Raw genomic sequence first — 25,675 nt, forward strand, 5'->3', positions numbered from 1 at the left:
TTATGTATTATGTGCAAATAATGGTCTTTTTCAAATTGCTATCCAAACAGGCTTATGGGATGAAAAGAAAACTTCTAGTGTTCCACTTTGAATTGAATTAGAATGCAAGTTCGTAAATATTAGGTCAACACATGTATTGTCATCAGTTGTTGGAGTTGTTATCAATTGTCTAAGGGAGCTACCATTTGATTTTTATGGGGGGGGCTAGGATGAAATTTGAAAAAAATAGGCAGGACAGGAGTTTTGAGTAAAAAAAAAAGGCAGGATGAGACACTTGCAAAAAAAAAAAGTCAGGACGACAATTTAGGTAAAAAAAAGTCAGGATAAACTTTAAAAAAAAAGGCAGGACCGAACAGAGTGAAAAATAAAAAGGCAGGACAGAGATTTCAGCTAAAAAAAAATGCAGGACAAAATTTTTCATCCTAGCCCCCCCATAAAAATCAAATGGTAGCTCCCTAAATGAAATTGAGTTCAAGTATTTTTGCAGTTGTTGTTTTTCAGCATTTTGCTCAGACCAGTCAACATTGAAATCACCCATAAGTATAACTTCTTTCTTTGGAAAGTACTTTATTTCAAGGTTCTTCAGATGGGATAACAAGGATTTTATTGGAATCTTTGGTGGACGATACAGGAAACAAACCAACAAATCTTTTATTGGATGTTGTAGTTGAATTAGAGATGATTCTATTGTTTTTTAATTAACATCTTTAGGATATCCTTCTACAAAAGTACACTCTTTGTAGTAAATTGCTAGCCCATATGAAGGTCTGATATGACCTTGTGATTCATTAGAGTCTTGTCTGTAAGTATGAAAGTTTTGTAATTTTGTTTCATCATCATTGTCTCTGTGTAGAAATCTTGTTTCACAGAAGCAAATTAAGTCTGCAGATGTCAAACTGTAGTCTAACCTAACATCTTGAATATGTTTATGTAGCGAATTAGCATTTAGAAATACTATTGTATACTTATTTGCTATTTCATTTAAAAAAATGAGTGATGTTGCAGGTGGGATTTTTCTCCAATGTTCCATCTCCATTTTTACAGCAGAATCTACATACATAGTTAGATTCGGCATATCAAAGAACCCCAATTTTTCAATTTTTGATGAATCAAACAAATAAAATTGAGAATGGAAATGGGGAATGTGTCAAAGAGACAACAACCCGACCATAGAAAAAACAACAGCAGAAGGTCACTAACAGGTCTTCAATGTAGCGAGACATTCCCGCACCCAGAGGCGTCCTTCAGCTGGCCCCTAAACAAATATATACTAGTTCAGTGATAATGAACGCCATACTAATTTTAATAAAGTTCAATTTTGGACCCTTTGGGCCCCTTATTCCTAAACTGTTGGGACCAAAACTCCCAAAATCAAACCCAACCTTCCTTTTATGGTCATATACCTTGTGTTTAAATTTCATAGATTTCTATTTACTTAAATACTAAAGTTATGGTGCGCAAACCCAAAAATAATGCTTATTTGGGCCCCTTTTTGGCCCCTAATTCCTAAACTGTTGTGACCTTAACTCCCAAAATCAATCCCAACCTTCCTTTTGTAGTCATAAACCTTGTGTTTAAATTTCATTGATTTCTATTTACTTATACTAAAGTTATTGTGCGAAAACCAAGAATAATGCTTATTTGAGCCCTTTTTGGCCCCTAATTCCTAAAATGTTGGGACCAAAACTCCCAAAATCAATCCCAACCTTCCTTTTGTGGTCATAAACCTTGTGTTAAAATTTCATTGATTTCTATTCACTTTTACTAAAGTTAAAGTGCGAAAACTAAAAGTATTCGGACGACGGTGGAGACGACGCAGACGACGACGCCAACGTGATAGCAATATACGACCAAAAAATTAAAATTTTTGCAGTCGTATAAAAACAATGACTGTATTGCCTTTTTCAGTAATAAATTACTAAGTGTTCCATGATAAATCAATGTTATGCTTATAAAAGGAAGGCTTCTGAATTTCTTATTGAAAATAAACAATATCAAATGAAGTCATATACATGCACATTTTTCAATAAACTTACCATCATAAAATGATTTTATAAATCATCAAATAAAAAAAATCCAAATTTGATTTTGATTGCACATGTTGTATCTTCTCTTCTTTTCTTTTTTTAACTCCCACGAATAATGCAAGATTTTGTTGGTGAATTTTAATACAAAAGTAACAATTTTAGTTGCAATCTCTATCTGCCTTTTTATTTTTCACTCTATTGTGACCTGTTTTTTTCTTTATTAATTTATCCTGTCTTTCGATACCTTTTTTCACATAAATTGTCATCCTGCCTTTTTAAGCCAAGTTGCTCCTCCTGCCTTTTTTTTAAAAATCAAGCTCACTCTTGTCCTGTCTTTTTTTTCAAATTATATCCTACCCCCACCCCACTTCCAAAAGAAAACAAATGGTAGCTCCCTTACCAAGGGTTTAACTGTTGGAAAGGAGAAGTCCAGGGATAATCATATTTCTATTCCAACTGGATATGGCTGTGAATCTATACATCCTACAGTCAAACTCCCTACCAGTGCTTGTTAAACTTTATGAAAAGGAGAATTTAGTCCAGGGATTACTATATTTCTATACCCCAGTCAAACCTAGTCCAAATAATTATGACGTCTTAAAAGGAGGTGTCCCAGAAAAAATTAAAATAACCAAAAGACATCATAATTATTTGAACTAAGTGATTAAAAATGAAAAATTAAACTTACCTGCAATATGTTTTTTCCAGATCTAATTTAATAAGAAGTTCTCTATAATAAATGAAATTTTCAAAAAATCATTTGTTTGAATTAAGTCTTTGTTAGCTATGATAGACTTATTATACTATGGTCAGCAAGTCATGATTTAGTATATATAAAAACATGTTATGGTTCATTTTCTAGAACATAAATAATGATCAATAATGACTTAGCAATTGTACCTCATCTCCTTATTTTGATCTAGAAAATGTCTAAAAACTAAATAATATAATAATATCAATTTTGTCAATTTAATTCCTTAATAACCTTCTTTTCTACAGGATTGGTTGATGTTCAAAATGTTTTTATTTATTTTTGCTAATTTCAAAACAAGGGAGATAACTCTTTTTGATAATTACAAAATTTTGTTGCTTCATGTACATTTGATCTATTATTCTTTTAGGATTTATAGTTGCTTACTTTCCACTTCTGCATTACAATAGCTTTTTATTCGATGAGAATTTTACTTGTTTTTTTGGTTGAAAGCAATTATAATAAACGAGGGGTTTGGATTGATTAGGTAAATCAAGAGTCATTGTTATAATCTCTTTATAGTTCAGAATTTGCCTCGGAGATATGAAATTATACATTTGAGATGATTGATGCTTACCATAATAAAATAATACAATAGGTTGATTCTTCAAGGAAAGGTAGGGAAACCTGATGAAGAAAGTTACTGTCACTGGAAATAAGGGTATGTTTGGGTAGGGGACAGAAATTGAGCCCTACAACAGATAACCTATAGACCTGTCAAGAGTTGTTGCAAGGTTTTTTTTTGTGCAGAGTGCATAGGACTATCTGTTTACAAGGCATTAGATCTAAAGTCCACAATTATCAACATGTAGATGAGAATTTATACATCCCACACAGCCAAACTGACAACCAATGTTTACAGCCAGTTGATAGTAGTCAATGTGGTACTGTGGGCTCATTTATTTTCGTGGATTGAATAAAACTTGAAACATTCTTAGACATTTAATTTAGTGGTTCTGCCAAAGTCTGCATACAAGCCTACAAAAAATTTGTAATTTGTTAAACATTTAAAATCGTGACTCACCTGAATCCAAGATATCCCTGAAAATTGGTGTCCAACAAAAAATAATGAATCCACGGTATATTTGAAATAAGATTAGGTTTTCACTGCTCACAAAAAATTCATACTTTTTAATTTATCACCATATGTTTCTAAACCCTTGTGACAAAAAAACACAACAACATTATATATTTCTGCATAAAATTTTAATAAAATGAAGTTAAAGGCGATAATTACAAAAAATATCATTTATACACTAACAGCAAGTAAAAAATTGTACAAATAAAAGGCTTATATCTACATAAAAGATGTGTAAAATACAAATTTAGCAAGTTAGGCGATTAAAACATTCATTTAAAAAAAACTCATTAACATACATACTGGACAAGACTACAGAGTTTGGCATACAAAATTCAGCTGTACTTTCTGCTTGGTAAATCCATAACAAAGTATACTTTTATTGCAAAAGGCCTATAACATGTATGTTTTATATCTTTCCATTAAATGAATCTATTCATTTTTTTTTTTTGCATTTTCTGCACACACCTGATTACAGAGACTTGGTAAGCAGATTGAAATTTGTTTATCAATGTTTTTTTCAAATCTTTTCCCTACATTACTACTTCCTGTCTAGTTGTATAACATTATTATTGATTTTTACATTGGCATAAATATTTCTTTGTTTTCTAGCAGTGTGTAGTTTAATATTGATATCTATATACTAAAACTTTAGTATTTCATGTGTTTCCATAAAATCTCCCAAAATTGAAACCTATAAATAATAATGAGCCCATATATTTGTTTTTATATATTTATGCAATTCCTTTTTTTCAAATACTTTAAACGCATACATGTTATTTTTAAAATTACATCGGCTAGGCTATTAAATGTCTTAGTAAAAAGATTTTTATAGATTTACTAGAAAATTAAAGAATTCAAAAATGTTTATGGAGAGATTCATAATGATATTAATTATGCTGAAAATAGTAAAGTCTTGCTTATGAACGAGATCATACAGAAAAAAATATTTTGATGAATCAGCTGATTTGGCTATTATTTCTTTTGACTAGAGAAAAATACAAAATCATAACAAACAATGGGCCTACTGAGCAACATACTGAAACACTGATCATATTTTATAGTGAAAATGCTCCAACCATTAACAATCTAATAACAACTAATTAAATCTACTCAATTATTAACAATTTCAATGTTATAACTACTGGAATACATTCATCCCATAAACTGGGGGTACATGTAGATGACAAATATTAATGTTTTAATAGGTTAAATAATTAGAAAGTATGAAGTTAACATAAATGTTGCAATTTTAATCAAAGAATTACTTTTTATAATGCTATTTTTGATACATATTGCAAACCAACTTTTTATTGCAGATACCAATTTCCAGTTTAGTCCTTGCTAGCGAAGTTTGAGGCGATTTATTTTCACCACTTTGGATTTTCTTAATGTATTTATATAAAGCAGGATACAAGGTTTTCATTTTCATGACAATATTTTTCTATTTCGTGAAAATTCATTAGATAAATCAATCACAAAATATTAGTTTATTTTCATTATATAACCGTATTTGTTCATTACAGCTGATGAAAACAAAGCATGTACAAATACAATAAATACAAAAAGGCTGTAGTCAGCAGTGTTCTCCTCCAGGCATTAAAGCAATGTGGTACCCTGGTGCTATATTTTCTACCATGGTGCAATCATGGGATGATTTTATAATAGAATGTATAAAGACCATGGTGCTATATATTTTTTGAAAAATAGTACTATGTAAATTTCTAACGTGGTATTTGAAAATTCTGGGGAGATAACTGGTCAGACTATAGCCTGTACACAATTCAACCTGCAAAGAGAGTACACAGAAATTGGTTGTATTCTTCTTAAAGGTAAGATAAAAGAAAAAAGTTCCTCAGTGCAATTATATTTGTTGATGGCAGCAGTATTTTCTCTATAACTCTCTACAAGTGCATTAATAAATAACGGTGAGATAAAAGTATCTATCACAGATATTGGTTGGTTCTATGGCAGGATTCATCCATTCTTCAAATATTCTGATTTCCATGTCTTGGCATTCTCAAAACCATTCTGTCCTAATTTGTAATCTAATAAGGCTTGTTCTATTTCTTCATCTGTATTCATAACAAACGGACCTATAAATCATATCCAAAATGAACCAATTATATCAATTATTTAATTTGTAAAAATTGATGGTTGTATTAAATAGATAGTGAAAAAAGATGAATTATTTTATAAATATATCTATGATAATATGTGGATTAACCTCAATTTAGAATTACTATGCAAAAAAACCAATTCACCCGATTATTATTAAACAGAAAATTGTAATTATTATTTTAAAGGCAGAACTAGGAGTATGTACAGTTTGTTCTTTCTATAAAACAACACTTCATCACATTTAGATATACAGGACTAGGTGAGTTCTTCTGTATTATAAAATACTGTAAACCAACCTATTTTGGCAGATACTTTTTTGCAGCGATTTAATTTCACGATTTTTACATGTACTTGATGTAAAGACAAGAAGAGATCCAAGTTTAAAATTTTCTAATGATTTATTTTTTCGTGTTGTGTTGATTCTCACGAAAGGAGAGAAAATTAATCACTCTAGATAATTAGTTGGTTTACATTTCTAGTAATGGTACAGTAAGGTCATCCCATGTGTTATGCTTTAGTATCTGTACCACATCAATTTAATTATAATTTGTCCCAAGGTCTAAATTTTGAATTTTCACATATTTTTTATGAAGGAAGGACATCCTCATCCTGCTACATTTGTTTGCACCTGTCTTAAATCAGAAACCTGATGTTCAGTAGTTGATGTGGTTCATAAGTACTTTTCGTTTTATCTCTTTTTTCATATAGATTAGACCATTGATTTTCCCGTTTGAATGGTTTTACACTAGTCATTTTTGGGGCCCTTTATCGATTGCTGTAACTCAATGTGAGCCAAGGATCCGTGTTGAAGACCTTACTTTGACCTATAATGGTTTACTTTTACAAATTGTGACTGGTATGGAGTGTTGTGTCATTGGAACTCATACCACATTTCTTATACCTACATCACTAAGTTTTAACTACATACCATACTGAGCAACTGGTTCATTTAAAGGCTGTCCACCAATCAACACAAAATGGCAGGTATCTGATTCCTGTAAAACATAAAATTACTTTTCAATTGAAAACTAGAGGCTCTCAAGAGCCTGTATTGCTCACCTGACTCTACTTGGGTTTTTGAAATCATATAAAAAAGATAAAGTTTTGCTACAAAGTAACAACACTTGGCCAGCACCTCATAAGAAAGCAACAATCATGCTATGTTTGGTTTCATTCAATTCAGTGGTTCTCTCAAGAAGACTTTTGTTTGCATTTCTTGTAGGGTCCTATGTTAAACTAAGCCTCTGCTGGCAACCATCTTGGATGATGGATCGGCTACAAAGTAACAACACATGGTCAGCATCTCATCAGGAACATTCATGTTATGTTTGGTTTCATTCATTTCAGTGATTCTCTAAAAGAAGTAATGTGTATGCATTTCCCATAGGGTCCTATGTTAAACTTAGTTCCTAGCTCGCCCCCATCTTAGATGATGATTTGGCGACAAAGTAACAACACTTGGTCAGCACCTCAAAAGGAACATTCATGCCATGTTTGGTTTCATTTCATTCAGTGGTTCTCTAAAAGAAGACATTTGTATGTATTTCCATAGGGTCCTATGTTAAACTATGTCCCCCGCTTGCAACCATCTTGGATGATGGATCCGCTACAAAGTAACAACACTTGGTCAACACTTCATAAGGAACATTCATGCCATGGTTTCATTCCATTCAGTGGTTGAGAAAAGCTCACTTGGCCCTTTGGGCCAGGTGAGCTAAAAAAGAAGGTACAATTTAAGGCCAAATGACCATAAAATCATAAGTTTATCAAAAGTTCACCATTTTTCAGAGTTTAATATTGAATATATGCACTTTAATAAAGCATTAATGTTTTAGTTACACATATCAACTTTTCATGGGATTTTCATGGGCTGTAAAATCTGATCATTTGTGTTTTTAAATTAATTTAATTTTTTTTCTGTTGAACTAATAGGAGAAATAGAGGTATTATCGAAATAAAAAAATAACCTAATTACAGAAATTGCTTAAATTTTACAATTATTAAGTTTATGTACAGCTTATTTGAAAACAATAATAAAAAATATAGGTCACCGATGAGTTAAAAAAGATATTTCAAATTTAATGCCAAAAAATGGCATTTTTGCACCAAAGGGAGATAATTTGGAGCTTTTTCAATGATATAAACATTTTAAAAGTCATCTGGGGCCAAACCGAATCGATTTCTTTGGTTGATTTTTGTACCATATCATAAAGTAATAACTTATAGTGTAATGAATAAAATTTGTTATGAAAAAATAAAAGTTTCATTTTTTGATGTAATTTTTGTACCCTTGAGCCACCTTAAGCCAATATTTGTATTTATCTGAAATCCTTTATCATAAACTTTGTGCATATTAACTTACTAGATTAGAAATATGTATACAATCTCCTTCTTCACTAAGTACTAAGGTGTCATAAGGTTTTCCAGTGGTAGGTTTTTCAGATGTACCTGAAATATATATCATTAAGTAAGTTAATAAGGTGGTTTGTGTCGTAGAATTAAAAATTTTCTGTATAGTGTTTTGTCTATTCTTTTTTTGCCATGGTCTTTTATTTAATTAACTTTTCTTATAAAAATAAAAAAGAAGATGTGGTATGATGCCAATGAGACAACTCTCCACAAGAGACCAAAATGACACAGAAATGTTACTGTACGGCCTTCAACAATGAGCAAAGCCCATACCGCATAGTCAGTTATAACAGTTTTGATTGTAGAACATAAAATACTTCATTTATAAATTGACTTTTGTTTTTGCATTTAAAGATCGATATGCTTTTATACAGTACAATTAAAATAATCAGCCTATGCCACTTGAAGTCAATCAATCAATCAATCAAAATACACATAATATTTTACCACACACATATCCTGAAACTGAAAGGACATATCCATGTGTTAAAAGTAGAAAGTATATTACATGTACCAAATTGAGCCGATCCTGACAGGACATATATAAAACTGTTCCAGCCTGTTGGTATAGGTTGATCAACACTGGATCCTTTCTGCATTTTAAAATCTAGGTACATGGTAGGTGTTCTTGTATACATAGGGGACTGAAAAATACATACATAAACATCAAAATCTAGGTACATGGTAGGTGTTCTTGTATACATAGGGGACTGAAAAATACATACATAAACATCAAAATCTAGGTACATGGTAGGTGTTCTTGTATACATAGGGGACTGAAAAATACATACATAAACATCAAAATCTAGGTACATGGTATGTGTTCTTGTATACATAGGGGACTGAAAAACACATTCATAAGCGCATATAATTGTTATGAAGGGACATAACTCAAGAACAAACTGTAAAAGTCAAATTTGTACTTGATCTGAGTTTTGTGGTAATAAACATTATGTATAAGTGTCATAGCAGTTGGTTTAGACAAACTGAAGTTAAAGAACAGAAAAATAAAATTCAGCAATTTTTTCCATTCTTTAATGGGCACAACTTTAGAGAGTAAAAGTGATGCTGCCAAAATGCATACTTCGAGTTGATCAGTGTTTTGTGGTAATAAGAATTTTGTAAAAGATTCATAACATTTAGTTGAGGCAAGCATATATAAGAAAGAGATCAGAAATCAATTTAGGAACCTTTTACAAATTTAGACAAATTATTTACAAGATAATGAACCTACTGTTTTGCCAAATGCTTTACCAGCAATGACCTTGATGGTGGTACCGTTTTCTGTTGACCTTGGGATATCTTTATCTAATAATTCTTGGTAGGCTGGTTCAATCATTTTATTTTTTTTGGCTAGGTTTACCCACAACTGTAAACCATGAGCCTCATCTGTTCCCTGAGGCATCTCACAATGTACTATACCACGTCCACAAGTCATCCACTGAAATAGACCATATTAGAGGTAAAATTTTCCTAGTATTATGTTTTAGGATAAAATGAAAAAATGACAATAAAAGAAAAGGGGTAAATAAGGTGATCTAAACCTAAGAGAAACACATTTATTACCCTACAAAAGAAAGTTAGTCAATTTTACAAAACTATGTCAGACAGGAATAATTTATCTCCCTTTAAATACATAGATCGTTGGTTTTCCCGTTTGAATGGTTTTACACTAGTAATTTTGGGGCCCTTTATATCTTATTGTTCGGTGTGAGCCAAGGCTCCATGTTGAAGGCCGTACATTGACCTATAATGGTTTACTTTTATAAATTGTTATTTGGATGTAGAGTTGTCTCATTGGTACTCACACCACATCTTCCTATATCTATAGGATGGAGAGTTGTCTCATTGGCACTCACACCACATCTTCCTATATCTATAGGATGGAGAGTTGTCTCATTGGCATTCACACCACATCTTCCTATATTTATAGGATGGAGAGTTGTCTCATTGGCACTCACACCACATCTTCCTATATCTATAGGATGGAGAGTTGTCTCATTGGCATTCACACCACATCTTCCTATATCTATTGGATGGAGAGTTGTCTCATTGGCACTCACACCACATCTTCCTATATCTATAGAATGTAACAGGATTTTTAAATTTTAGTATAAAACTTCTTAGTACAAAACATCATATCTTTTATGAAATACATATACGACAGTGATGACACAATACGTTATTGGATGCAAAATCTGGGAAATACCAGAAATTTTTATTTAGTTTCTGACAACAATAATCACTCTTCAATATGCTCATTTTAACTGATAAAAAAACATAAAATTGTGTCCATAGTACGTAGATGCCCCACTCACATTATCATTTTCTATGTTCAGTAGATCCTGAAATTGGGATCAAAACTCTTAATTTGGCATTAAAATTAGAAAGATCATATCATTATCATAGGGAGCATGTGTACTAAGTTTCAAGTTGATTGGACCCCCATCAAAAAATACCTTGACCAAAAACTTAAACCTGAAGCGGTACAGACGAACATATGGAAAGAGGGACACACAAACCAAAAAACATAATGCCCATAGATGGGGCATATAAATGGGACATAAATACATTTATGTCTAGGATTCTTATGAGCCAATATGAAATTGGTTTCATAATCTTCAAATAGATGCGTGTCTTTATGTTAGAAAAAGATGATCTTCAGATTAAATGGCTGTCCAAGTCCTGTCCAATTAAAGTCAAAGGAGACAGTATAATAATTTAAATTGGTTTTTTACATAAAACTTTGGTCTTCAGAATTTGTCAGAATCTGAAGGACTATGGGTAATCTCATTGTTCATACTGCAAAATGAAAATAACTTTACGTCACTGGTTTAATTACCATTATTTAGAACATTTTTAACCAATCACAACATTTTGAAAATGCTACCCAGCATGCATTTGATTCTGAAACGGCGAATTGTTAAATGATAGTTTTAACTTAATGACTATGATGTCACTGTAGTAATATCAAAAACAGATTTAAAAGATCAGATAAAAATAGGTAATTTTAAGCTGGATTATTTTAGAACACATGTGCAATTCTGCCATTTTTTTCCCAAGCAAAAAGATAATTACAAAATATTTTGTTGTTGCGAAAATCTTATTACAGCAATGTTTGTACTTCTAAACTTCTAAACATATATGAACTAGTTATGATTTTGTGTTATTCACAATTTTTAGTGTCAGATCATTTTCTGGCTGTATAAAAAAAAAAAACAAGAATGTGTCCATAGTACATGAATGCCCCACTCGCACTATCATTTTCTATGTTCAGTGGACCGTGAAATTGGGGTCAAAACTTTAATTTGGAATTAAAATTAGAAAGATCATATCATAGGGAACATGTGTACTAAGTTTCAAGTTGATGTAACTTTAACTTCATCAAAAACTACCTTGACCAAAAACTTTGACCTGAACTTCGCACTATCATTTTCTATGTTCAGTGGACCATGAAATTGGGGTCAAAACTATAATTTGGCATTAAAATTAGAAAGATCATATCATGGGGAACAAGTGTACTAAGTTTCAAGTTGATTGGACTTCAACTTCTTCAAAAACTACCTTGACCAAAAACTTTAACCTGAAGGGGACGGACAAACAGAGGCACAGACGGACGGACGGACGGACGAACGGAGGCACAGACCAGAAAACATAATGCCCCTCTACTATCGTAGGTGGGGCATAAAAAGAGAACATTAAAATTCAAAACTGTAATGTTTTATTGTAACACCAAAATTCTACAGTAAATGATGAAAATTTAACTTTTTAATTACATTTAATATTTTAAGTAAATTTGACAACAAATCATAATTTTTTTTTTTAAAGTAATACACATATATCTATAAAATACCTGTACATCTCCACTATTCAAAGCACCTTTATGGCCACAAAAATCTTCATGCTGTCCTGTACCTTTCAGAACATATGACACCTGTAATAAGTAAAATAATCATACAAAAACTAAAATATGTACATATAGTAATAGTCTCACAATCAAAAAATTAAACAATTACAAAGTTTAACAAAATCATGTTTATTCCATTGCTATTGTCCTGCTTACATTTAAGATTTAACTGACAAATTTAGAATTCAATTCTTTTAGTTTTGTTGCTTTTTCCAGGTTTTTTTTCTCAATTTTTTCCAAGAATTATTGTGAGAAAAAGATAACAAACCCATATATCAAACAAGAATGTGTCCACAGTACACGGATGCCCCACTCGCACTATCATTTTCTATGTTTAAAGGACTGTGAAATTGGAATAAATTCTCTAATTTGGCATTAAAATTAGAATGATCTTATCAAAGGGAACATGTATACTAAGTTTCAAGTTGATTGGACTTCTACTTTATCAAAAACTACCTTGACCAAAAACTTTAACCTGAAATTTGCACTATCATTTTCTATGTTCAGTGAACCGTAAAATTGGGGTCAAAACTCTAATTTGGCATTTAAATTAGAAAGATCATATCATAGGGCACATGTATACTAAGTTTCAAGTTGATTGGACTTGAACTTCATCAAAAACTACCTTGACCAAAAACTTTAACCTGAAGCCAAAAACTTTAACCTGAAATTTGCACTATCATTTTCTATGTTCACTGAACCGTAAAATTGGGGTCAAAACTCTAATTTGGCATTTAAATTAGAAAGATCATATCATAGGGCACATGTATACTAAGTTTCAAGTTGATTGGACTTCAACTTCATCAAAAACTACCTTGACCAAAAACTTTAACCTGAAGCCAAAAACTTTAACCTGAAATTTGCACTATCATTTTCTATGTTCAGTGAACCGTAAAATTGGGGTCAAAACTCTAATTTGGCATTTAAATTAGAAAGATCATATCATAGGGGACATGTGTACTAAGTTTGAAGTCGATTGGACTTAAACTTCATCAAAAACTACCTTGACCAAAAACTTTAACCTGAAGCGGGACAGACGGACGGACGAACAGACAGACAGACGCACAGACCAGAAAACATAATGCCCCTCTACTATCGTAGGTGGGGCATAAAAAGGGTAGTGCAACTTTTTAAGAGTGACACTTACTGTTTCAAATCCTCTGTGTGGATGATCAGGAAATCCTGCAGGTGGTTTCACTTTAAATTCATCTAACATTAAAAATGGATCTAGCAGTTTTAACTGAAATGAGAAATTATACAACTGAAGTATTACTGTAAATTGCATGACCATTCAAGCCAACTAGAAAAGTATGTGTATAGAAGTAGGGTTGGTAGCAATATTTCATTTTATACATATGTATATAATATATGATCTTTAGCTTAATAACAATGATGTACTGTTTTACATTAAAAGCAAAGTTTGAGGGTTGTGCATTCAGAAAAGAGCCCACCTGGAGCTATATAGGTGATAAATGCATAGACTTTTAATAATTGCTCCAAATGTAAGCTTGTCAAGTGACATAGGGGCCCTTTCTCTTTAAAAATCCTTGATCTACATCAGAAACATGTTTAACTCTTACATATTCTTATCATTCCTGCCAAAGCTTGCATTTGTATTTAGTTTCTTGATTTATTTGTTGTTATTTTTATAAATAGGAATTTGAGCTGTCATTTTAAATTGACAATAATGAGGATCGTTATAATGACAGTAGTTATCAATCTTGTGAACGAAACATCAAGTACAAAATTCGAATAGATTACTGACAAAGAGGAATTTTTTAAACAGCAGAATGGTAAACAATACAAGACATTTTCAATTTCAACAGGATAAGAGTATCCTGATGCTTAAACATCTTGGGTAAAAAAGTTAAGATAAGCATGTTTTTAGGTTACACAAAAAAAGCATTTAAAATTAATAAGAGCCATTGATTAATATCTTGTTGGACCATGGATAAAAACTGAACTTAACTATACTATTGTTTGGCTCAACTGTATTCCAATTATCTAATCCAGGTTCGTTCAAGTAAGGGTGAAGGTTAGTTCCTATTAAAATGTTTTAATCTGCTGCATTTGTTTGCACCTGTCCCAAGTCAGGAACCTGATGTTCAGTGATTGACCTTTGTTGATGTGGTTCATAAGTGTTTCTCATCTTACATATATTTTAGACCTTTGGATTTCCTGTTTGAATGAGTTTACATCACTAATGTTATAGCATGCTGTTAAGTGTAAGCCAAGTCTCCTGGTTGAAGACCGTACGTTGACCTATAATGGTTAACTTTTACAAATTGTGACTTGGATGGAGAATTATCTCGTTGGCACTTATATCACATCTTATTACATCCACTAATAACAAAGAAAGTGGCCATGTTGACCACCCATATCCAATCATCCATAAATTTTAAAACTTCGAGTCATCTCTCTAAATGAGAGTCAACATCTTCCTAGGTTTATAGCTTTAATAATAAGGATGACTGATACAGTACCTGAAATGAATACACAGTATATTAGTAAATGATTAGTTATCTCCTCCCCCGGGGACAAGTTTTTTTTGTATACGAAAAAAAAAAAACTTAAACAATTAAAGTCAAGTCTATTAGAAAATAGATCTTCAGGAATGTTCTGTTAAAGTCATCTGGAAGCGAACAAGATTAAACGTATGGTGTCCTTTCACAACTTAAAACGTATGGTGTCCTTTTACAATTTAAAACATATGGTGTCCTTTCACAATTTTAAATGTATGGTGTCCTTTAACAATTTTAAACGTATGGTGTCCTCTCACAATTTGAAACATATGGTGTCCTTTCACAATTTTAAATGTATGGTGTCCTTTCACAATTTTAAACTCAAAGTCTCTAGATTCACTTATCAATGTCTTTGCATATATATTTCATTAATCAGTTCCTGATTCATCAACGTTATGTTCTGTTGTGTTGCGGCGGCTCGGTCTTCGTGGTGTCAATAGTTCCTTTTCTCCAGCTTTATTATGTGGCTGAAGACGGGATAGAGCACGTGGTATTCTAGACGTTGAAGGTACATCTGGTTCAGGGGTCTGGTGAAATGACTGGTCCAAATCTATTTGTGAAGGCTGTTGAATTGTCTGAGTCTGCGTCGCCTGTTTTTGAGTGGGGACTATAATTGGTGTCTCATTCAATGCAGCTGGTTGACTTAAGATTCTTGTTGGTGATAAAGACACTGGAATCTTGGGCACCTGTGGCTGTGTCGTCTTTGCTGTAGATGGAGAGCTCAAGATCACTTCTTGATGTTGAACTGCAGTAGGTGCCATCAAAGTACCTTGTGTTTGGTTGGTTTGAAAAGGAGTGAACTTTCGAAGGTGTTGGCGGTTGCGGATAGTTACTCGGCCTGTGCCATCTACACGTATAACATACTGGTGGTATTGGCGTACTTCAACAACTGTTCCTGTACGTTCCCATCTCCTGGGATGGTTGCCTACCAAGTTTTGTATGTATACATGATCTCCAACCTGTAGTGTTGGCAGGTGATGAGTGTGTTCATTCCACCGTTCATGTTCCCTTGAATGACGTTTGGCAAGAGCCATCTCTCGATGAGACATTAACTCAGTCCATGTTTCATGTGGAGAATATCTACCCATCAGTATGGGAATGGCATCACGAATGGGTCGTCCAAACAGAATCAATGCTGGTGATGCTTTTGTCTCTGGGTCAATAGAATTTCTGTACATTAGTAAGGCTCTCTGGAATTTGTCAACATCAAGAGATCCAACAGCAGTAATGTTGTCCACCAGCATGCGTTTTACTGTTTTTACCGCTATCTCAGCCCTGCAGTTAGCGTGTGGGTTTGCAACTGATGAAAGTCTATGACGAACTCCCCAGGCCTTTAAAAACTCTTGAGTCTTCCCTGCTGTGAACTGTGGACCTCCATCAGACGTCAACTCTTCTGGGATTCCAAATGTCACGAACGTCTCACGAAGTCTCTTGACAAGTCCTTCTGCACCTGATTCAGACTTGTATACCATTGGCCAGTTTGAATACCTGTCAACAATAACTACATAGTCATTACTGTTATATGTGAAGTAGTCACTGCAAATCATCTGGAATGGATAATCTGGAGGTGTTATGTCAGATGGTGGCTGCATAGGGTTTGACTTAGCCATCTGATGGCAGTGAACACACTGGTCTCTCACCCGGGCAATATCTACTGTGATCTCAGGCCAATATACAGAGTCCATGGCCCTCGCACGCATAGCGCTGACTCCTTGGTGGGCTGCGTGTAAAGCATTGAGTACTGGTTTGCGAAGAGCTGGAGGTATAACAATTCGTTGGCCCATAAGAACTACACCATCCACGGTGCATAAACTGGATGCAAAGCGATGGTAAGGACGCAAGTCTGTTGGTAGCTCCTTGTAGTCTTCTGAGAACCCTGCTTCCAGCTGCCTGATTAGATTTACAAATGTAGGGTCTGATGCAGTGGCCTCACGAACCATGTTCCAAGTAACAACTGTGATAACAGCATTCAAGGCACAAGTGGCAGCAGCGACTGTGGAGGCGTCATTAGCTGTATCATTATCCTCTGTATGTAGACATAGACTGGTAAGTGTATCATGATAATGAGCAGTCATGTTAACTAGGGAATCAAGCTCAGGTGCTTCACCAGGTAAGTTCAGACGATCTGGTGGTCCAACAGGATACCGTGACGCTGCATCTGGCCCAAGGTTCTTTCTGCCTGGTACATGAAGAATTGTGAATCTGTACCCTAAAGTTTTCTCTTTGAGGTTGAGAAGTCGTCTGTTGTCGATGTCTGTGAGTGATCGATCGTTCAGAATCTGTAGTAGTGGCTTGTGGTCAGTTGCAACAAGAAGGTCTTTGCAACCAAGAACATAGTAGCGTGTTTGGTGAAGTGCATACACAACAGCCAAGGCCTCACCTTCAATAGGAGCATATCTACTTTCTGCTGGATGTGTGAATCTGCTGCCAACTAGACATAGTTTCCAACCGTCATTACAGCAGGTAGGGGTTTTACTTGAGCACTGACAGTACTTCTGCATCAAAAAGAATCCAATTCCGTCAACAGACCAGTCGGTAGCTAGGCATGTCATACGAGCAGGGTCAAAAAGACGAACACCTTCCTTCATCTCCTGAATAATGATCTCTTTTGACTTGTGAAATACTTCATCTAATTCATTTGTCCAGCAGAATGTGGTGGATGGTTTCAATAGAGCACGAAAAGGTTTCATTTGTCTTGCCATGGCAAATGCATATGCTCCTTGGTTTATTAGCCCAAACCAAGCTCTTGCACCAGTAATGTCAGTTGGTGTTGGGAAGTTGCTAATTGCATCTAGGAACTTAGTACTTGGTCGTATGTTTGTTGGGGTGATTGTAAGTCCTGCAAAATTGACAGTGTCTTGAGCAAATTGAAACTTCTTTGGGTTTAATGTAATGCCGTTACGAGCACACAGGTCGAGCCATTCACATGCCTGAAAAAATGCTGCTTCAATGGAGTTCGCCCACATACATGTGTCATCCACACATTTAACCTTGTCGTTGAAATTTGAAATTATAGCATCAAATCGTTGATTGTAAGCGTCACCGCTGGCCATAAATCCCTGTGGAGCAACCTTGTACCTGTAGCGCCCCCATGGTGTGATGAATGTTGTGAAATGGCGATCTTCTTCACGAATAGGCACTGAGTGGTACCCATTCCAAGCGTCTGTCACTGTTTTTTTCATACCTTGAGGGACGCGGTCAGCTAGATGAAAAGGACTTGGGACATGATGTGTTTGCCGAACAGAATGTCGATTTTGTGGTTGTAGGTCTACTGTCCGCCTTGGAGTGCCATCAGCCTTGCTGGTTACAACCATTCTTGAGCACCAAGTTGTAGGTGTGTTTTGACTTACTTGTTCCAGTACACCAATGCGAACATCCCTCTCAAGATCAGCATAAACTTTATCCTGCCAATGGATAGGAACAAGTGCTGGTTTGTGGACGGCTACCGGTGTGGCATTAGGATCAACATGGAGTTGAAGAGGCTCACAATTCATAAGTGGTAGAGGTTGATGTTCACATACATTAAATGTTGTAGCACCATAGTAATCAAGAAGCCACTCTTTTAGTGACTCTACATGTTCCTCTGTGGCCTTCAGACCGGGTGGTAAAGATGTGGGAACAGGTGGTGGTGAAGGTCGACGTCTAGGACAAGAGCAGGTTACATCTTCAGAGTTTTCCATAGATGCAGCAATGTTTGGAGATGTGACTGTTGATACATTAGGAAAGTTAGTGTGAATAATTCCCAGAGATATGAGTGCTTCTCTGCAAATGAAAGCTTTTTCCATGGTATCAGAGACATAACACAATAAACGTGTTGACATGGCACTGCTAGTAGTGTCTTTTGTTGTAACACTTACTGCGACTGCTCCAATTACACCGAGGTCTTCCTTTATAGCTCCACGCATCACAAGTTTTACTGGAATGAGATCCTTTTCTGTTATTCCAAGACTGTTTGCAGATTGTAAAGGTATGATTGAACTCTGGCATCCTGTATCAGCCACCATGGACATAGTGATTGTCTTAAGCTGAGAGGTGTCTTGAATGGGATGTCCAAACGATGAATGGTCCTCAGGTAGGGGTGTCATGTTAACCAGGAGCATTGGATGTGGTTTGGAGGGTCTAGCCACCCAGTGTCCATCAAATATGTGATGTTCAAGACGTGATACTTGGCTTGTCTGTTCAGATGTAGTGCACAGCTGCTCAAAGATATAACCAACTTGTTCTTGTTCTTGGTCTTTGGTTGATTTCCCTTGATTGGGCGGGTTCCTGTGGCCCTTACCTTGAGTGCAGATTCTAGAAGATGCATCACGGTGGCCCCATACGCCACAGGTAGTGCACTTGCTGCATGATTTGGTGTAATGACCTTTGACTGTACATTTAGAACATGTGAATGTCCAAGCTTCGCAGTATCTAGACCTGGCCTTGCGATCATTCCTCTGTCCATGAGCAGGACCACCACAAGCCCAACATTTGGCTCCAGCTGCTTGTGGTCGCTTCTGAGTATTACATGTGGCACTCATAGCACTAGCTGAATCTCCTACTGCACTCCTTGTGACTTTACCCTGCTCTTTCTGAGCAATAAATGATACAGTCTCTTCTAATGTTCTATCTGTCTTGGAGTCACCTAGCAGGTCAGACATAATTTCTGGGTCTGCAATACCTCTTACTAAATTGTCTTTTATTATCTCATCACTATAGTCAAATATATGGTTGCAACCTAATTCTTTACACGTTGCTTTATACTGGCACAGTGATGCTTGGCCTCTGAGACTGGCCAAAAAAGTTCTGATATTTGAACCAGGTGATTGAGTCATCCTGTTCAATTTTATGCGTTGGACAAGTGTGCTTTCTTCTTTGACAGCCAGCCTTTTGATTGCCTTTAAAAGATCTGTCTCTAGCATACTAGCAACATCACCTTGAAGGTCACGCATAATATCTGTACGCAGATTAGTGTCACAGCAGTAGAAAAGGGCTGTAGGCAAGACATTGTCTGTGATCGCCATCCCTGTTTTATACATCTTCCACTGTCTGGTGAATGCAGACCATTGATCTGGATCACATCCTGTGGCTATAGAAGGTGGGTCTAATTTTAACTTGTGCGTTGACGGTTGAGCCAGAGGTGGGTGGACGGTTCTGTCATGAATCTGTAGAGCAGTGGTTAGAGCAGCAGCAAATGCTTCATCCAGGTCCTGAGATTTCCAATTACAGCCGTCTATAGGGCACTGTAGAACTGGCATTGTGAATTCACTGTGGTTAGCTGTTAGTTGTGTATCAGTCATAAATGAGAGTCAACATCTTCCTAGGTTTATAGCTTTAATAATAAGGATGACTGATACAGTACCTGAAATGAATACACAGTATATTAGTAAATGATTAGTTACTCTCCATTTATTTACTCATCTTAAAATATTACGTATAATGCATTTGTATTATATGGTCAAAACTGCCTTAATGGTCACCTTGTTTTAGTTTAACCCCAAACACCCTGATTGTTACCTCTGGTCTTCCTATACTTCTTCTAACTACAGCTCCATCTCCTTCATCAGCCTCTATGCTGGACAAACTTAACTTCACCGTTTTTGATGTCATTTCAATGGCACTGTGTTATCATACTGAAATAATAATGTTTTAAAGTAAAAAAATAAACATGGTATAAAATCAATTACTTCAAACTCCCTTTAAGCTCATTGGTAAATAATTAAAAATTGATTCTGTTGTTATCTGTAATTTTATGGATAAATATCAATTTGTTAAATCTATAATGTCTGGTTCGACTCAATGTTTGTTGCTACTTCCCATCTCCCCAAAATGAATACTTTCAGATAGTGGGTTTTTTTGTGGTTCAAAATGTCCCCAATTTTAATTTGAATGAAGCTTTTGGTTCTGCATTTCATAAAAGTTACTATCAAGTTGTATTATGTTAAAAGACATAGTGTTAGAGTAATCCAGTCACACAGAATACATGTATTTGAACATTTTCAGATTGACTATGGCCTCGTATTAAACTGAAGATTTTTTATCAATATTTTTATTATATTGTTAGATGGTGTTCCATTTGATAGCAAAACTAAATCACACTTTTTGTAAGATACCCATTAATGTATTCTCTTAAAAAGATCTTTCGGCAGATCGTTTATACATTTGTATGTGGATCTTATTGTTTTTGACATTTTCACAGCCTACAAGTTCTCCCTTTCTTTTACAATTTAAAGATAATAATCAAAATCTGTGAAATTTTACAATATGGATTGTTCAATTTCTCTGAAAATTAATCAGGAGATAAAGGACCTTAGACTACATGATTAATTCTAACCAGTCAGGTTAGCACTTACTACTCCAGATATCTAGATATAAGCCAATTATTTTGAACTTGACATCTCAGGGGCAATAACTCTTAAACAGATTGTCAGATGATTCTGAAATCTAAAATGATGATTGACTTGGACCTGCTGCTAACTACTTTAATTTTAGAGATATGAGCCAATTTCAGTATTTTACGCTTATAAATCCTATTTTCTCAATCATAAGTTTATAAAAACTGAAATTTTCAGGGGCAATAACATTAAAAAGGGTTGTCAATTTTACTTTAAAATTTGCAAGAGATAAAAATTGATTGACCTTCTGATAAATTATAAATTTGTCATATTGATTTAGTTTTAGAAATATAAATACTTTGTAGTTTTCAACACTTCTAAATGGACATTAACTTCTAAATGGATTGTCTCAAATTCTACAAATACATGAAATATCACAGGTGATAAACCTTGACCTGCTGATCTTTTCACCTTAAGATCTAAGCCAAAAACTGCATATTTTCCATATGTTCTATTTTTAGCAACATCAGCCATGTTTTTAGATGGAGCAGCTGCCATATGACTTTTTAAGTACATGTAAATACCCTCAGGAACATCATGGTATCAATTTGGTTACATTTGAACTATCAGAAATATATAACCCGGAATTTTCCGTGTTATAGTAATTCAAAGACAGAATACCAATACTTTAAACTTTATTTATAGCAAGGTCCGAACAGTACCAGGTCTAAGACCTATTCTGACTTCAAAACATACATCAAAAGCTTATAAAAAAACAGTATCTATAAAAAAGGATTTGTGTCCAATGGATTAACTTGTCATCGTCATTTCCATTACAACAAACATATATTTAAGGAGGCTCGAGGGTACAAAAATTTCAGCAATTTTTTATTTTTTTTATTATACAAATTTCATTTCATATTCTATTAGTTGTTACTCTATCATATGGTACAAAAATCAACCAAAAAAATCAATTCCTTTTGGCCCCAGATGACTTTTAAAATGTATATGTCATTGAAAAAGCTCCAAATTATCTCCCTTTGAAATATCTTTTTTAACTAATTGGTGACCTATATCTTTTATTATTTTTCAAATAAGCTGCACTTAAACTAAACTATTGTAAAATTTAAGGGATTTCTGTAATTTAGTTTGATTTTTATTTCGATATTACCTCTATTTCTCCTATTAGTTCAACAGAAAAAAAGTACCTGTACAAAAAAATGTATGCTTCTTTCGAAGGCAGATTTAGAGCTTAAATGAATGGTGACCCAAATTTTTTATTTTATTTTTCTATTAAGTATATGATAAAGTTCATTTGTAGAAAAATATAGCGAAATCCTACAATTTATATTTTAAAAAAATATTTATACCTGCGAGCCCCATTAACAAGAGTTAATTGAACACAAAGAAATGTAAAAGGTTAGATAATTGAATTAACAAATTGTCACTATAGGATCCTATAGCACTTAACATACATGTATATTGTCTCAATTTGATTTATTTCTAAGTTCCAATTGTCAAATCTTCCTGGTTATAATATAAAAAGTGGCAGATCCAAAACCGAAGACTGACCTAAAGGGGGGCATGCTCCACTCACCCTTCAGTGATTCCCAATATAATCAACCTATGATAAATATATGGATAGGTCAATAAAGTTCCCATAAGTGGCATAAGTTTTTCGTCTTTTCATCAACTAATTTTTCTCTTTTTGGCGCTTTGGTATTCCATTCTTTCATTACAGACCATTACACACCATGTGCAACCCAAACAATATGGAAAAAAAGGTTTTTTTTATTTGTAATTCTTTTGGGGAAAAATTCCAATCTGATAAAAATCAAAATAATTTATTTGACAGCTCGAAAGAGTATCACCAAAACACTAAAAGATCAAAGTGTACCACAAGACTGGCTTATTGCAAATGTCATCGCACTATTCAAGAAAGGGGATAAGAGTCAACCAGTCAACTATCGCCCAGTGTCCTTGACATCAGTTCCATGTAAAATAATGGAACACATTATATTCAAACACATAATGAACCATCTTGACAAGCATAATATACTTGTGGACTTCCAGCATGGCTTCAGAAGCAAAAGATCGTGTGAGTCACAACTAGTCATAACAGCAGAGGATATAACTAGAAATCTGGAAAATAACCAACAGGTAGATATGCTGATATTAGACTTTAGTAAAGCATTCGACACAGTACCACACCAGCGATTGTTGAAGAAACTAGCATCATATGGTATTGATGGAAACATACTTGCCTGGTTAGAAGCGTGGCTGACACAAAGAGAACAACAAGTCACACTGGAAGGAGAAAGATCAAGTACTGCTGAAGTAACATCTGGCGTACCACAGGGAACAGTTCTAGGACCATTGCTGTTTCTCCTATACATAAACGACATCGGGAACGACATTACATCAAAAATTCACCTGTTTGCAGATGATAGCCTACTCTACCTAGCAATCTCATCAATGGATGACTGCAAACATCTACAAGAAGATCTCGACAAAATGGTAAAATGGACAAAAATTTGGCAAATGATATTCAATCCTTCAAAATGCTATGTCCTTACAATAACCAAAAAAAGGAAAACCATCAACTTCAACTATAACATCAATGGTCATATCCTGGAATCAGTCGCATCAAACCCATACCTAGGAGCTGAACTCACCAACACCATGTCATGGGACAAACAAGTTAACAAAGTTGTCACCAAAGGAAACAAAGCACTAGGCTTCATACGAAGAAATGTTGGGTCATGTCCAGAGGAAGTCAAAAAACAAGCATATCTTGCCCTTGTCCGACCGCACCTTGAATACGCTTGCAGCGCATGGGACCCTCACCTTCAAAAACATATATATCAGATTGAGATGGTTCAACGCCGTGCAGCACGCTTTATCAAAAGCAATTACTCAAGAGAGCCTGGAACAGTAACAACTCTTCTAGAAGAACTAAATCTAACACCACTAGAAATAAGAAGAAAAATAGCACGTATAACGCTCTTTCATAAAGCCATCCATGAAAGAGTTGCTATACCTATTCCAACGCACATTATAAAACCAAGAAGAAAGTCGAGACTCCATCAACCGAACACTAAAAGATACGTACAAATCAGGCCAAACAAAGATATCTACAAATACAGCTTTTTCCCTAGGACCATCAGAGACTGGAATAAACTACCTGATGAACTATTAGAGATCGAGAGCAGTGAGGAATTCAAGACCAAACTCACCAAGCTCCTCTGTAGTGGCTAGCAACACAGTCAATCGATACTAGTAGAAAATGTTTTTAACCTGCACCTGTATATAAATTTTTAGCACAATTTTGGAACCATTGGTTGTAAATATAGAAAGTTTATTGTCATGTTTGAGGACGCCAAAGTTAAACTATACTTGAGTGATGGGTCGAAGTACCCTTTTCGAGTGACCGTAGATGTAGATGTAGATCTAACTGTCTAAAGCTACTATAGCGTATTTATAAGTCGACAGTTCAAGTTTGCAGGCCTGCCGCCCATTGCAGTAACCAATATTTTAAATACAGTAAATAACAGTAAAACTTTCTACATATTGAAATGTAACATCATTTGTAACATTACCCCTATGCTACGATTAGTAACTGTTCGAGTGCTGTATGTAGATCTTTTAAAAGGTGAAGGACAACTGCAACCGGAAATTTAAAAAAATATTTTTGTCAGCTGGTAGTCACTCATATCATACCAAAACTTTCTTATATTGAAAGGCTTGATATTTAAATATTAAAGGGACACTAGTATACGAGATATATTTGTTCAATGGTAAATGAAAGTGAAATAGTGAAATAATCATTCGCTTTTAGCAGCCAGTATGGTCTAATTTGGTCAAATAATATAATTGCTCTTGCCAGATTTTTCGCTTGCAAGTGAATAATTCGACCTCATTTAATCCGTATTCATGTGACCTACAATTCAACCCCTTAACTAGAGATGGATAACGTATGAATTATGAGTGTCCATTTATTAAAAGGAAAAGCATGTCAACATTGAAAGTGAAATAAAGGTAAACTTAAACTTTATATGAATGACTGATTCGATCCACAAAAACTTATTCTTATACGGGTAAAAACGATGATAAACATACATTTGTAACCTTGTCTGAAACTAAACAGACTTATCCAATTGCGGCACAAGTTCGCTATCTATTTATATCTATATTTATGTTTATATCGCTTAAACTAAGTGTTATGTTTATCTTTTTAATACTGGTTAATGAAATCATTACAGTGTGTACTGGCTGGTCATTATCGCGTATGATACGATTTTGACACGCCTACATAACTAATAAATATTCATGATTTTAAAGATAAGATCAGCACGTGTAGCCATAAACTAGGAGTTGTAGATTTGTAGTATAAATGTATAGATGTAGTTTTGAGAATAGAAAATAGTTACAAAAAATAGTTATTATTTATTAGTATCCGAGAAAGGAAAACACGGATCTATTATGGTGGAGGACTCAAATTATATTTATTAATATTGTGACTTTAATTTTAAATGTTTACATGAAT

At 34.3% G+C, this 25,675-nt stretch overlaps 2 protein-coding genes across 4 annotated transcripts in view; both read right to left on the minus strand.

Annotated features, from left to right (window-relative positions):
- LOC139485198 (pirin-like) overlaps window positions 1–2,965 on the minus strand; it is a 15,931-nt gene extending 12,966 nt beyond the window's left edge. The window contains exon 1 of one of the 3 annotated variants that reach the window (XM_071269460.1): window positions 2,716–2,965. The gene's annotated coding sequence lies outside the window, so the exon portion shown is untranslated. Of the gene's footprint in view, window positions 1–2,427; window positions 2,599–2,715 lie in introns of those variants that run through there. The other 2 variants (XM_071269455.1, XM_071269457.1) reach the window with 2 other exon arrangements.
- A 1,000-nt stretch (window positions 2,966–3,965) lies between these two features.
- LOC139485200 (pirin-like) lies at window positions 3,966–24,840 on the minus strand. Its single transcript, XM_071269462.1, has 9 exons — window positions 24,729–24,840; window positions 20,312–20,427; window positions 13,441–13,533; window positions 12,240–12,320; window positions 9,621–9,827; window positions 8,901–9,030; window positions 8,340–8,425; window positions 6,906–6,972; window positions 3,966–5,952 (listed from the first exon to the last, which is right to left on the minus strand). The coding sequence occupies exons 2-9, from the start codon at window positions 20,402–20,404 to the stop codon at window positions 5,834–5,836; spliced, it is 876 nt and encodes a 291-aa protein (XP_071125563.1). The 5' UTR covers window positions 20,405–20,427; window positions 24,729–24,840; the 3' UTR covers window positions 3,966–5,833.
- Window positions 24,841–25,675: the final 835 nt, after the last annotated feature.

Source organism: Mytilus edulis, chromosome 8 (genome assembly GCF_963676685.1).
Source record: "Mytilus edulis chromosome 8, xbMytEdul2.2, whole genome shotgun sequence".
Lineage (NCBI taxonomy): Eukaryota > Metazoa > Mollusca > Bivalvia > Mytilida > Mytilidae > Mytilus > Mytilus edulis.

Coding starts and splice junctions, on each gene's coding strand:
- LOC139485200 (XM_071269462.1), bottom strand. CDS start 20,404: ATGACATCAAAAACGGTGAAGTTAAGTTTGTCCAGCATAGAGGCTGAT. Junction 6,973..8,339: donor GTATACATATTTCTAATCTA/GTAAGTTAATAT, acceptor TATGTTTTACAG/GAATCAGATACCTGCCATTT. Junction 5,953..6,905: donor TGAACCAGTTGCTCAGTATG/GTATGTAGTTAA, acceptor TATGATTTATAG/GTCCGTTTGTTATGAATACA.